Source organism: Stegodyphus dumicola, chromosome 4 (genome assembly GCF_044657685.1).
Source record: "Stegodyphus dumicola isolate Sdum_Otavi_A_Nest chromosome 4, ASM4465768v1".
Classification (NCBI taxonomy): domain Eukaryota; kingdom Metazoa; phylum Arthropoda; class Arachnida; order Araneae; family Eresidae; genus Stegodyphus; species Stegodyphus dumicola.
In genome coordinates, this window is record NC_140771.1 from 106,093,643 (window position 1) to 106,106,975 (window position 13,333).

Genomic DNA, 13,333 nt, shown 5'->3' on the forward strand with positions numbered 1-13,333 from the left:
AGTCGGTAAAGCAGAATTAATGGAAGAATATAAAATTGGGCATTAAGCTTTATACAACATAAAGAAACGAAGCGACCAACTTTAGAGAATCCTGATGCAAATAGAATCTAAAAAAGAATTAAATCCTATATTATGTTAGCGATCTTTCCGGGGAAAAAAAAAAAAAAATCAGAGGAAACTTATATTTCTGGACTGAAGCAGCAAGAAAAAGTCAAGGATTTGCACAGCAAAATGAATATATAAGGCAAATTTGGGTTTTTCATTGGATGGCTTAACTGGTTTAAAGAAAGGCATGAATTTGCAAGTTAGATGTGTCAGGTGAACACAAGAGTACCAATGAATACTCCATGAATGAGTTAAAGAATAGTTTCAAAGACCTGTAGATGAAGCTAATGTGACTGTGGAATAAACACATAGTGCTAATGAGACTGGATTATTATGGAGATGTCTTCTCATATCAACTTTACCCTGTACAGTGGAAGTCTCTCTGTGGGGCTTTCAGCAGAATAAGAACTGCATAACTGTCAAGATATCAGCAAATGCTGCAGGTATACACAAAGTAGTATATTAGGGATAGGAAACCACAATCCACTGTGCTTAAAAAATGTAAAAAAAAAAAAAAAAAAAAAAAAAAATCTACATGAACATTATCAGACACAAAAGAACCCATGGATGGAATGCGATATATTCAAAGAAAGCTTTAATGCAATACTTTATGCCAGCCAGACAGGGAGCATTTAAGGCAGAAAGATTTACCACCAGATGAGAAAAATTGTAGTTCTTTGTTGGATGTTCTTTTGTTGGACAACAGTTGCACTTATTCCCCAATTTAAGACTTAAAAGTGGAAAATTTTAAATTCGATCCATGTGTTCTTTTGTGACTGACAATGCACGTGCAGACTTTTTTTTACATTTTGTATTATATTTCTGTTGCACAGAGAAAAAAGCTTTATCCAAGCAATGGATCAGTAAGTTATCCAGAATACAGAAAACCCTTCCTGAACATGTGGTTTACGTCATTAATATGCTGCAAGTATGGTAAAATCACATTCCACAAAGTTAACCTTCTATGAAAAAATGCATTAGGTATAATTCAAATTTGGGAAAAAAAAAAAAAAAACATGTAAAATTAAAACAAACTTACACATTGTTGCAATTAAAAGGAAAAATGAAACAAATATTAGTTGAAAGGATTTTTATTAGTACTTAATAAATCCTTGATACAATTATTCTTTTAAAACCTGTTGATTTTTGCTTGGGACAATGGTGGACCAATTTTTTCAAAATTTTGCAGTAAGGAGCACAGAGTTTTTTACTACCCTCATATAGTTAATCTCTTTTCTCATAAAGTAATCATCTTTCTCTTAGTACAGTCTCAGGTTTCATTTTCAATGAATGGAAATCCTTTAAAATCATTTTATTACTAATAACTCTCGCCAAAGCTGATGAAGGATTGCAGATTTTCATACGATTTGTTCAGCAACACTCAACTGTATCAGTACATGATGTTATGAAGTTTTGTGCCCACAACAAATTTTTAAAAATCCAATGACAATCTTGAAGTAGGCAGATGCTCAAAGTTATGACATCACACTAAGAAATGCGTAACTTTCAGATAATAACACATACAATATTTTTTAAATGTTGTTCAGTTTTGTTTTTCTATTATATAAAATCATGTATATTTTAAATAATTCTTATGATTTTTTATATTATTCATTTATTTATTTATAAATGCCAGGTGGATCAAAAACATGACCAATGCAATTCACGTGTTGCAATTTCTACAGATGGTGCAATATATATGGGAAAATTCTTATTCAGAATTGACAAGACTCCCATTTCTATTGGTTAAGAGAGATTCTACCACAATTAATTTTGCTATTCACATGTTTAACAAATATTATAACATATCCATTTGTTCCTAAACTTTTATTCCACTAAAATGCAACTGAAATAAACAAGGTAAATTTATTTTAATACTTTTATATATACTTATATAGGTTTCAGATTTTAAACTATGTAACTTCAAAACTGTCTTCTTAAATACTTTAAAAAAATTTATTCTTTGGGATAAACGATAAACAACCTTTATCACAAGAATCAACTTATTTCATTATCAAGAATGCTGGCCAAGTTACTTAGCATCAAGATAAAACAGGGGGGGGGGAAGTCCAAAATTTAGAGAACATCAAATACACAAATGAAAATTCTATACTCGCAGTAAATAAATGGAAAGAAAAAAGATGGCAAAAGGATGCACGCAAAAGTAACATTTTACATACCTTGAAATTCGTCTTCCCATTCTAAAGTGGTGAAAAAAACAAAGTGAAGCTCGACCACAGCAGGAAAGTATCATGAAATAATGGAAAAATGAAAATGTTTTGATATAATTTTTGAAAGCATACATTATGAAATATATTATGCATCAGAAAACACTATTTTAATAGCTTTAAAGAAAAAGATATACTCAGCATAATACCAGAATGCAGGCAAAGTATATAAAAGAATCTAAACATGCACCAGCTATGATATCTAGCAATATTTACAAAATTAAAGAGCAATGTTAGGAAAGTCATTAAAAATGCACCAAATAGCATGAAAAAAGCTGCTTTCAAAAATTAAATCAGAAATTAATGAAAATATTATGAATAATACTGCTGCAATTTTCTAAACAAATGTTAAACAACAATCTGGGAAAGGGGACTTTTCTTGAAAACTAATGCTATTATTTAAAGGAAAGTGTGCACAGAAATATTTGTTTACTTTTTATGAGCAAAAATACCTAAAACATAAAAATATTATCAGTTTTTTACTTTAAAAATAGAAATTAATATATTAGATCTAAAGTTACACAACAGTTATGCTTCAAAGAAATTACAGTATATCTATCACTTAATCTATTAAACATACTGAATACCTTTCATATATTAACAGATTATGGGTACAGTTCCATTACTGCAGTGCATAAGTTTAAATTTTCCATTTCAGATTCTAACTTGTAAAAATTTGCTTAGAAATATTTATTTTGCACTATGATTATGGCATATATGTCATTATAATATATTAAAACAGCCTTTTTTTTAATACAACAATGCTTGTTTGTAAGTTAGGCGATTTTTATAAAACAATGACGCATTAAAAACTACGTCATCTATGTACATGATTAATTAAAAAAGGTATAATTTTAACATATAAGATAAATTTTATTTATTAAAAAAAACTTTTACCAATACTTATAAAATTCCATATAGTATAGCTCAATTTACACATCTGTCAGCAGGTCATTAAAAAATACATACAAATGAGAAAAAAAAAAAATATACCCAAAATTTTAGTTGAGGTATATAGTATTTTATTGTAGAATTTCAGAGCCATTATTCTACAGATTTAATTATGCCATCACACATTTACTTTGTTTAAACTATTTATATGTATGCATTTAAAATTTAAAAAAATCATTTAAATTAAAATATTAATTTTAAATTGCCATTAACCATTTTATTTCCCCTTTCTGTGGTAAAAACAATAATTGCTTATAAAAGTGTTATTTCAAAACTAACCCATGTCATATGATTCTTGCATAACACCCATGATGTTAACATGAGGAAACTGTGTTAGTGATTTTAAATAGAAACAGAAGACTGCAGAATGTCTAGAAATAATACAATGAAAGAATTAAAACTTTATTACTTATGCTTACCCCACATTATTTTTGTACTTTGTATCAAAAAATATCCCACCCATGGTGACACATATCAATACAGTCAAAAGTCGTTAATCCGGACTCGTCAGGACTTCGGCGATTCCGGATTATCGATTTTTCCGGATTATAGATCATCAGTTTAAATCTGGTAAGATGACATGCAGAAATTATAAAATTAAAAATATGAAACCATAATTTATGAAATAAAAAACAATTATGATCTAAAGGGTAAAATTTACAAAAAAAAAAGCTTAATATTTATTTGTTTACTTTATTTTAAATATTTCTTTCAATGTAAGTTGTTTAAGTTGCTTCGTTTTTTATGTGATAATACATTCTCTTTAATTCTATAAACAGACATAATTTCTTGTTCAGTTACAAAGTTCCGCTGTTCAAGTCCTATAATTGCTGTGTCGAGAATACCGACTAATTTGTCAATCGAAATTTTTTCGTTTTCAATAACCTCTGTCACTTTCTTCGCTATCGAAAGCGAATTATAATGACGAGGAATTTGGTTTGAATCATATCAAAGATGGAGTACATCGAGATGAAATACTACATTTAGTAAGGAATTATAAGCCAAATAAAATAAAAACATCTGCCCTGAAGATAAGGATAGTGCTGACAGATCAACTTCAAATTCATTGCGTGCCTGCAGCGTTAAAGATAAACAAAGTTTAGATAAACAAAGGATATGCCTTTATCCATTTTTTGCAGCAATTCCACTTTTTGTTTAATGGACTTCGAAACATACTTTTGCTTTGTAGATCCTTTACATATTAGTAAATATATATCAGAAATTCTATTTGACATAATCGAAAGTTCAAGCTTACTTTTATAAAATTGCTCTAACAGTCTGCAAAAAATAATAAGCCGAATCCAATTCAAAGATTAAGGAACAACGCAATCTGCAACATTAACTGAATTAGATAATTTTAGCTTAGCTTATACCATCCGTTATACATTAAACGCGCATTCGTAAACGTATTTTGCGCACGCAGACACGCATATTCGCAGCCGTAAAGGTCTTACGCGACGCATGCGCAGAAAGTTTGTAGCTTTGAGGTCCGGATTATAGATCATTTCGGATTATGGGTGTCCGAATTAACGACTTTTGACTGTATAATTTTATTACCTATTTTTTATATTGTCTTTTTTATTTAACACAGTGTTGGGAATCAAAGCAGATCTACAATTATGTCAAATTTAGGATATGGTTATATCAATTCTAAAAATCAAATTAGCAACAATTAAAGTATTCATACATTTTTAGACCAAATTAACAAAATTTTAAATATTAAATTTTTAAAACTTGTATATTTTAAAAAGAAGCCCAGTGAATAGGTATTACGTAATTTTTTTAAGAAATAAACATAAAATAAAATGAAAGCAAGAGTATCCATTTGTTAAATAATGACATACTGTCAAAAATAAAATGAATAATTATTAAACATTTTGTTTTTCTGTAAATATGAAGAACTACAAAACACCATTAAACAATAACAAAAAAATTAATTTTAGAAAATAATAATGAAAATGATTCATAATGATAAATGTGATATTACAGTTGAATTAAAATACTGAAGAAAATTTATATCAGCAGATTTTCTTTAAAAATATACATGCTGAAAAAGTATAAGAACATAAATTAAAATAATATGGGAAAAAATTAGAACATATATTAAATCGAAATAATATGGGAAAAGAACTAGAACATATATTAAATCAAAATAATGTGCAAATCAAAGAGAAAATGAAATTATTTGAAAACTGCAAGTATAGAATTTTCATTAAAAATTACGAAACTTATATTATTCGCACAACTAAACATAAAAAAACAAAGTATGCACACAAGCCAATTGAAATTTCTTGTTACATATTTTTAAATTCCCTGTTTGCAACATATTACAAAAAAATTATGACCAACAATTAATTAAAAAAAATAGGATTAATTAAGAGACAAAATAACTCACCATAATAATCAAATGAAGTGGCTGTAAGAGAAAATAACACCAAAAGAACTTAGTAAAGGGAATTAACAATAAATAAATATATAAATAAATAAAAATTAAAAAAAATAAGAAAATATTTCAGATATATAACTAAATCTAATATCTTAAAAACACAGAAAATTGTGAATAGTTCATATAAATGCTATTGTTTAGAATGTTTTAAGTATTAATTAGTAAGAAAATATGATAAAAAAAAGTTTAATCTTATGAGGTTCAGGATTATAATAAATTCTAATCAAATTAGCTGAAAAAAGAAGGGCAATTCTAAGAAGTAGAATATTAACAATAAATAAAAGAAAATTTTCAAATATACATTTAGAGGGGGGAGAAGCAAGTTTCTTTTTCAGACTAAAACATTTGAACAAATGTGTAACAATATAAAATATATATATTCACTTATAAAGTCAACCTTCCTTTACAAGAACCACAGATATATGTTACCAGCAAAGTACGAAACACCAGCATTCTATAGAATGCCTAGGCATTGTATATAACGCTGGACCATTTTAGGCAAAGTATGAAATATGAGAATTAAAACATACTTTCCCTAGGCATTCTGTAGAATGACAAATTCTCTATAGGCAAAGTATAAAAAAAACTTATGAATATGGCTATTATTTAAAAGATAATCTTTCTTCAAAAATACAAATGTTATTTTGAAAAACTACTGAAATGGTGCCATTAAAAAACTTTTATTCGAAATACGTAAAAAAAAGTATTGCGAGATGATCTTAATACAATATAATAAATTTGTATTTTCTAGCTGGCTGAGATGGGGAATCAGTAAGCTCTACCTGACAACGGAAATTAAATTCAGAAACAATCTCAAGTTTCACAACAATGCCCTTTTTAATACTTTTTTATTTTTTTCTGGCAGGGCTCACAAAAATGGTTGTACAGTACAATATCATTATGTGCAACGTTTTATTTATTTGGTTGAAAGTTCTTTCAACATTTTGTCACGTTGTCCATGTGCAGTACTTGATGCCAAATGAGTTTTCATGAAGTACTCAAGGGGTAGAAGGGAAATAATTCAGCATCCATGACATAATATACTGTATAGTGCTGATGCTTTCTTTAACAGGATAAATGAATGTAATTTTGTTTTGCACAAACACTAGTCACTTGGATCCTTCTCAGTAGTCATTTCGGCCTTTTTACATCATTTATTAACTTCTGCTAAGTAGTTGGGTTCTTCAAAACAAATCGAAAATGTATTTTATACTTTGCTGGTTTGTCATTTGGCATTCTATAGAATGCCTAGGAAATGTGTGAAATAGGAATTGTTTCATACCTTACCGGCGAGTGTTAGGCATTCTATAGAATGCCAGATTTCAAACTTTGTTGGTAACATTTACATCATAAACATTGCTTTTACATGCATATTCATTTATACAAGAAATAAACAAGAATTTTCTTGGGAAATCATGAGAGAAAAGAATTCCATGTTGACTGCATGAAATTTGAACAATATTTTAACTCTAATATTTTTTGTTTATATTTTTTCTAACTGCAGCTTCTGAGTAATATTGCACGAGCTTCAAGCAGATGTAATCCTTTTCTTTACTCTATAGGTTTTTTTTTATTCATTATCTATTCATATTATTATTATCCATGTTTTGTAACAGTTTATGTTTCAGAGAATGGCAATATACTATGTTTTTGTTCTTCTTTTTAGAGAGTTAGTGTAACTTTTGTTTTCATCATTTGAGAGTATGAGTAAAGGAATTATTTAATTATTGTAGAGTCATAAATAACTAAAGAGATATAGATAGTTATTTCCGAGTAATAAATAATTCTTGAGGTAACAAATTTGGTGAGAATTTTTGAACATTTGGCGTCTGCTGGAAGGACTCTTATCTGCAAGTAGAATTCTTTCCTTTATTTATAATGGATGTTTTGAAGTGCAAACAATCTCAATTTAGGAGATTGTTTACAAAAGCTTTAAATGATTTTGAGAAGAATGAAAATGATTTATCTTTAGACGGAAAAATTTCGAAATTTAAATTAGTTGAGAACAAAGCGAAACCCATGATTGAAATAGAACAGACTTATAGAGAAGAATTGATTAAAATTGAAAAAGATGAAACTGTGATAAATGAGTTTGATGAGTCAGAATGCTATATTGATAAGCAGAGAATGGTAGAAAGCAAATTAGTTTCGCTTCTAGCTGAAAAGGAAAACGGTTCTGTTATTAATGAAAGCTTAACTCAAAATGCTACTACTGTATGTTATATTAAGCTTAAACTTCCGATTTTTGATGGGAATATTAAAAGCTGGTTAGGATTTTGGTGCCAGTTTAAAAAGATCGATAATGATCCCAATTTAGATGATCAAGATAAATTTGCATATTTATTGCAGTCTATGGAAAAAAGGTCATCTGCTGAAGAGTTAATCAAAAGCTTTCCGCCCGGTGGTGAAAGTTATAGTAAAGCCTTACAACAGCTGCAATCGCATTTTGGGAAAGAAGACTTTCTTATAGAAGTGTATGTTAGAGATCTACTTTCGTTAGTATTATTAAAAAACTCTCAGCAGAAATTTTCATTACGAAAACTCTATGATAACTTAGAATCAAAACTTAGAGCGTTAGAAGTTCTGGGTGTTGCTAGAGATAAATATGCGGCGATGTTATATCCTCTAGTCGAATCGTCATTGCCAGATGATACATTAAGAGCATGGCAAAGATTCTGAGTTATTAATCACAGTCAGAGAAAATCTGAAAGCAGTGAGCAAAAAGAAAAAATGCATTAACACATTGCATGGATTTAGATGGTTTGCTTTCATTTTTGCTCGATGAAATTGAAGGTGAAGAGATAGTATCTATAGCTACTCAGTGCTTTAATAAATATCAGACTCCTATGTCTGGGAATGCTAAACACTTTGGTTTCAAAAACTGTGGAGAATTTTCTAAAACACCTTCTGCTTCTACTCTAATAGCAACATCCATACCTGCCAACCTCTAAAGATAAAAACTCAGATTTCTCCCCCAAATTCAGAAGATTTGTCCAAAATTCAGAAGAACACGAAGAATTAATATCATGCTTTGATATTAAAAAAATAACAATTTATACAAATAGGAAAAAGAAATTTGTACTTACATTAGTAAATCTCAATTAAGTAGTAACTAAAAAATTTATTAGGAAACATAAAACAAGAACTTAATGTTACAAAAAAAAATTATTGCAATGAATTTAGAGAGCATTTTTTGGCTTTTCCTGTCATAACAATTAGTTTCCTCATAACATTCAGCAATTAAAATGTTTTCTAGAGTTTTTGGTGAAAATGAAGAACGAAACATAGTTTTGATTTTCTTCACAACACTGAAGACTCTCGCACTCAGCATTACTGTGTGGAATTACAAGAATAGCACATAAAACTCTTGCTAGTCAATCATATTTTGGTGTTCCATCAGCTCTTTTTATTCTTTTTCAGGTACCAACGAGGATATCAAGTCTATCTTCTCCAGAACTGGCAAGTCTTCAAATTGTGCAGCAGAAAATTGGTTCTGTAGTTCATCTAAAGCATCATTATGGCATTCATTTTCTTTAATTGTTACCAAAAATGGAAATTTATCAATAAAAAAACAAATCTTTTCAAAAGATGAATTTTCAATTTGTTTCAAATTTGCCACTTCAGCATTTAAAAGAACTTCATTTTGCAAAGGAAACTTCCTTACAATGTAATCACAGGCTGAGGAAAAGTACTTTCTAACATATTGAAAAAATTCTTTTTCTCATGCGTGATCTTTCAAAGAATTTACAAGTTCCCTGGTTTGATTTCCAATTATAAGATAACGCGAAAAAAAATAATCTAGCGCCCACAAAGAAAAGAGTGGGAGAAACAAGTTCAGCGCATTGGATTGGCTGGTTAAGCGGCGAGTTGGGAGAAACCGCAGGTTACTGGATTCGAAGTAGTCGGTAGTTGGCGGTAAAACACGATGCAATTGGCGAAAATCCCTGAATTGTCGAAAAATTCTAAAATTTCGGCAAAAATCACTAAAAACACTTGAAAAAGGAAAAAAATCGTAAAAAATGGATTACGATCATAAAATCGTAAAGACAAACGCATTTTCGTAAAAATTACGAAAAATTCGTAAAAGTTGGCAGGTATGAACATCTGAATAAAATTTAACTGGATGTATTTTTTGTGCTGGAAATCATGCATCTGATGATTGCGTTAAAGCAAGAAAGATGACGTCTGAGGAAAGGCAAAAAGCAGTTCTAAATAGTCGCAGTTGCTTTTTATGTTTAGACAGAAAACATGTAATAGCTAAATGTAAAAAACGAACATCATGTGTGATTTGTGGAAAGAAACACCCCATACTTTTGAAATATCCAAGTATGTAGAAATATCCAACTTGAATCAAAATCTCCAGTTCCTGTTAGCATGAATAAGGATGAAAATACGGATGCAGTACCTGAACGAGATGAAACCCTCATCAATTTGGCGAGAACAACAAATGTGTTTTTGCAAACTTTAACGGTTACATTGTAGGGGCGAGATCGAAAGCGCCAGGCCCATGCTATTAACGATTCAGCTTCACAAAGATCTTATATTTTAAAAACCACAGCAGATGAAATAAAATTTGAGAGTACATCTAAAGAAAGATTGAGCCATTCATTATTTGGCGGGTCATGTACTGATGTCATAAACCAGGATGTTTTTACAGTGTTCTTGTCTAAAACGGACGGAACTTATCATTGTAACTTCAAAGCTCTTAGCCAAGATATTATTTATGGAAGTATACCACCAGTTGCTAATGGCAAGTGGATTTGAGAGCTTAAAGAGAACAATATTTCCGTATGCGACAATAGTAATGGACCAATAGAAATACTTATTGGCGCTGACATTGCAGGCAAGTTGATGACTGGAGGATTTAAATTGCTTACTTCAGGCCTTGCTGCTATAGAAACAAAACTTGGTTGGACTTTTTTTTGGGAAAAATAGTATGCGTGAGATCTCGGACATTCCGCACTGCTCGTCACATCCATGTTGAATACCGAAATATTGATATCCGATCTATGGTCTCTAGATTCACTTGGAATTCTAGATCCCTCGGAGAAGAAAAATAAACTGTAACTTCAAGTAGAGGCAAGAGATCATTTCTTGTCTACTGTAAAGGTGAACGAAGAGGGACGTTTTCAAGTCAGCTTGCCATGGCTTGATAATCATCTACCGTTAAAAGATAACTATGACTTAGCTGTAAAGAGATTAGCTTCTACAGTAAAACGATTAAAAGCTGAGAAACTTTATGATGTTTATGGAGAAGTTTTTAGTGAATGGGAATGGGGAGGCGTCATAGAAGAAGTACCAAAAAGCAAAATTGATAAAACATGCCATTATCTATCACATCAACACGTAGTAAAAGAAAACAGTACTACACGAATCAGGCCAGTGTTTGATGCCTCGGCCAAACAAAAAGGATCACCTACTCTCAATGATTGTCTAGAAAAAGGCCAGAACCTTATTGAACTGATCCCTTCAATTCTTCATAGATTCCGAATGAACAGAATAGGAGTTTCTGCAGATATACGAAAAGCATTCTTACAAATAAGCCTCAACCCTAAGGATAAAGACTATTTAAGATTCTTATGATATAGAACTGATGGAAAACTGAAGTATTTACAGGCATTGTAGGGTAGTATTTGGAGTTACAAGTAGCCCTTTCTAGCTAGTTTCTGTAATTCACCATCTTCTAGAATCCACTATGAAACAACTAAATGGAAACTCAAAGTATAAAGTGGATATTATTGAGCAATTGAAGAAGAGCTTTTATGTAGATAATTGTTTAGCGAGTGTGAAAAATTATTTAGAATTGCAACAATTCATACAAGTTGCTCCAGATACTAAAACTACAAGAAAGCTAGAATTATGTGGTGGGGAATATAGTGACCCAACAGATAATTCCTCTAGTACCACAAATGTATTAGGAATAATTTGGGAACGATGTGGAGATTACCTTTGCCTTAATATTACTAACATCACCTACAATCTACCAGAAATTTTGTCTAAAAGAGAGATTTTAGCTACTACACACAAAATATTCGACCCTTTAGGAATAACTTGCCCTGTAACTCTTGTGCCGAAACTTTTACTTCAGCACCTATGGGAAGTTAAGTTATCTTGGGACCAAGAAGTTGATTCAAATTCAAAATCACAATTTTGTAAATGGTTGAATGATTTGCAGTGTCTGGAAAGAATGAGAATACCAAGATGGTTAAACTGTGATCGTGAGATTGAAAATATCTCACTTCATTTCTTCAGTGATGCAAGTAAACTTGCATATTCAGCTGTGGCATATGTTCGAGTACAAACAAGAGATTCGGTTCAAGTTCATTTGGTGCAAGCTAAAGCTAGAGTTGCACCCAGCGGAAGGAAAAAGACAACAATAGCTCGATTGGAACTTCTTGGAGCTACAATATGTACACGTTTAGCATCCAGCATAATACCTGATTTTCAAGCTGATGATATTTATTTTTGGACAGATTCTTCTACTGTACTAGTTTGGATACAGAGAAATGAAATATGGGACGTATTTGTTCACAACAGAATTAAGGAAATAAAGAGACCGACTTCTATTGAATCTTGGAGGCATGTACCAGGATCACTGAATCCTGCTGATTTACCCAGGAGAGGATGTTCTGCTTCTTATTTAATTAAATCTAGATGGTGGGAAGGCCCTAAATGGCTATATTTATCACCAGAAAAATGGCCAAAAGAAAATTTTAGTGAAGAAATAGCTCTTGAGAAAAAGAAAAGGATTATTTCATCCTTAATAAATCTTAATGCTAGTGAAATAGTTGCTACTAGATCCTCAAGTTATCGTAAGACAATCAGACTTGTAGCGTGGATGTGTCGTTTTGTTTACAACTGTAAGCATCAAAACAAGAAAAAGGATGAAGTTACTGTATCTGAGTTAAATGAAGCTGAGAATATAAACGAATTTTAAGTCTTAATCCATTCATTGATTGTGGTATCATCAGAACTAAAACCGCGATATTTCAAAGAGAAGATACATCTGAGTTCAGAACTCCTGCTATTTTGCCAAATGATCATCCTCTTATAAGAAGTTTAATAATGGAAGAGCATAAGTTGAAAGGACACGTTGGAGTTTCTCACGTTCGAAAACTTGTATAACCTGTAAGCGTTATTCAAACAAAAATATTAACCCACCAGCGCCACCACTTCCTATAGATCGGGTACAGGATGCCTCAGTGTTTCAAATAACCGGCATAGATTATGCTGGACCTGTATTTCTAAGAGACTACAAGAAGGCATGGATTTGCCTATTCACTTGCACAGTGTACTGTTGTGTTCATCTGGAACTGGTTACATCCTTAACGACAGATACATTTCTACAAGCGTTTCATCGTTTTTCTGCTAGACGTGAGAAGCCATCCATAATTTATACTGATAATGGAACAAATTTTGTTGGAACATGCAATGCACTTGCTTCAATCGAAACTTCCATCGAAATTCAGCGGAAGTCAACCATGCGAAAATATTTCAGTAGAGCAAACTCCAATTGATGATGTACCTGTAAAAACAAATAGAATAATCCATACCCATTTAAAATCGGCCACAATAACCTAATCAGGAAGGATAATTAGAGTTC

The 13,333-nt window shown here is 30.9% G+C and overlaps 1 protein-coding gene across 3 annotated transcripts in view; it reads right to left on the reverse strand.

The window, feature by feature from the left end:
• The window catches only part of LOC118179653 (cytoplasmic dynein 1 intermediate chain-like), a 140,030-nt gene that overhangs the window by 109,850 nt on the left and 16,847 nt on the right, over positions 1 to 13,333 (reverse strand). For 2 of the 3 annotated variants that reach the window (XM_085815310.1, XM_085815307.1), the window contains exons 5-6: positions 5,680 to 5,700; positions 2,286 to 2,306 (exon numbers count right to left, since the gene is read on the reverse strand). In XM_085815310.1, coding sequence (XP_085671436.1) covers positions 2,286 to 2,306; positions 5,680 to 5,700 — 42 coding nt within the window. The remainder of the gene's footprint in view (positions 1 to 2,285; positions 2,307 to 5,679; positions 5,701 to 13,333) is intronic. The other variant, XM_085815309.1, reaches the window with a different exon arrangement.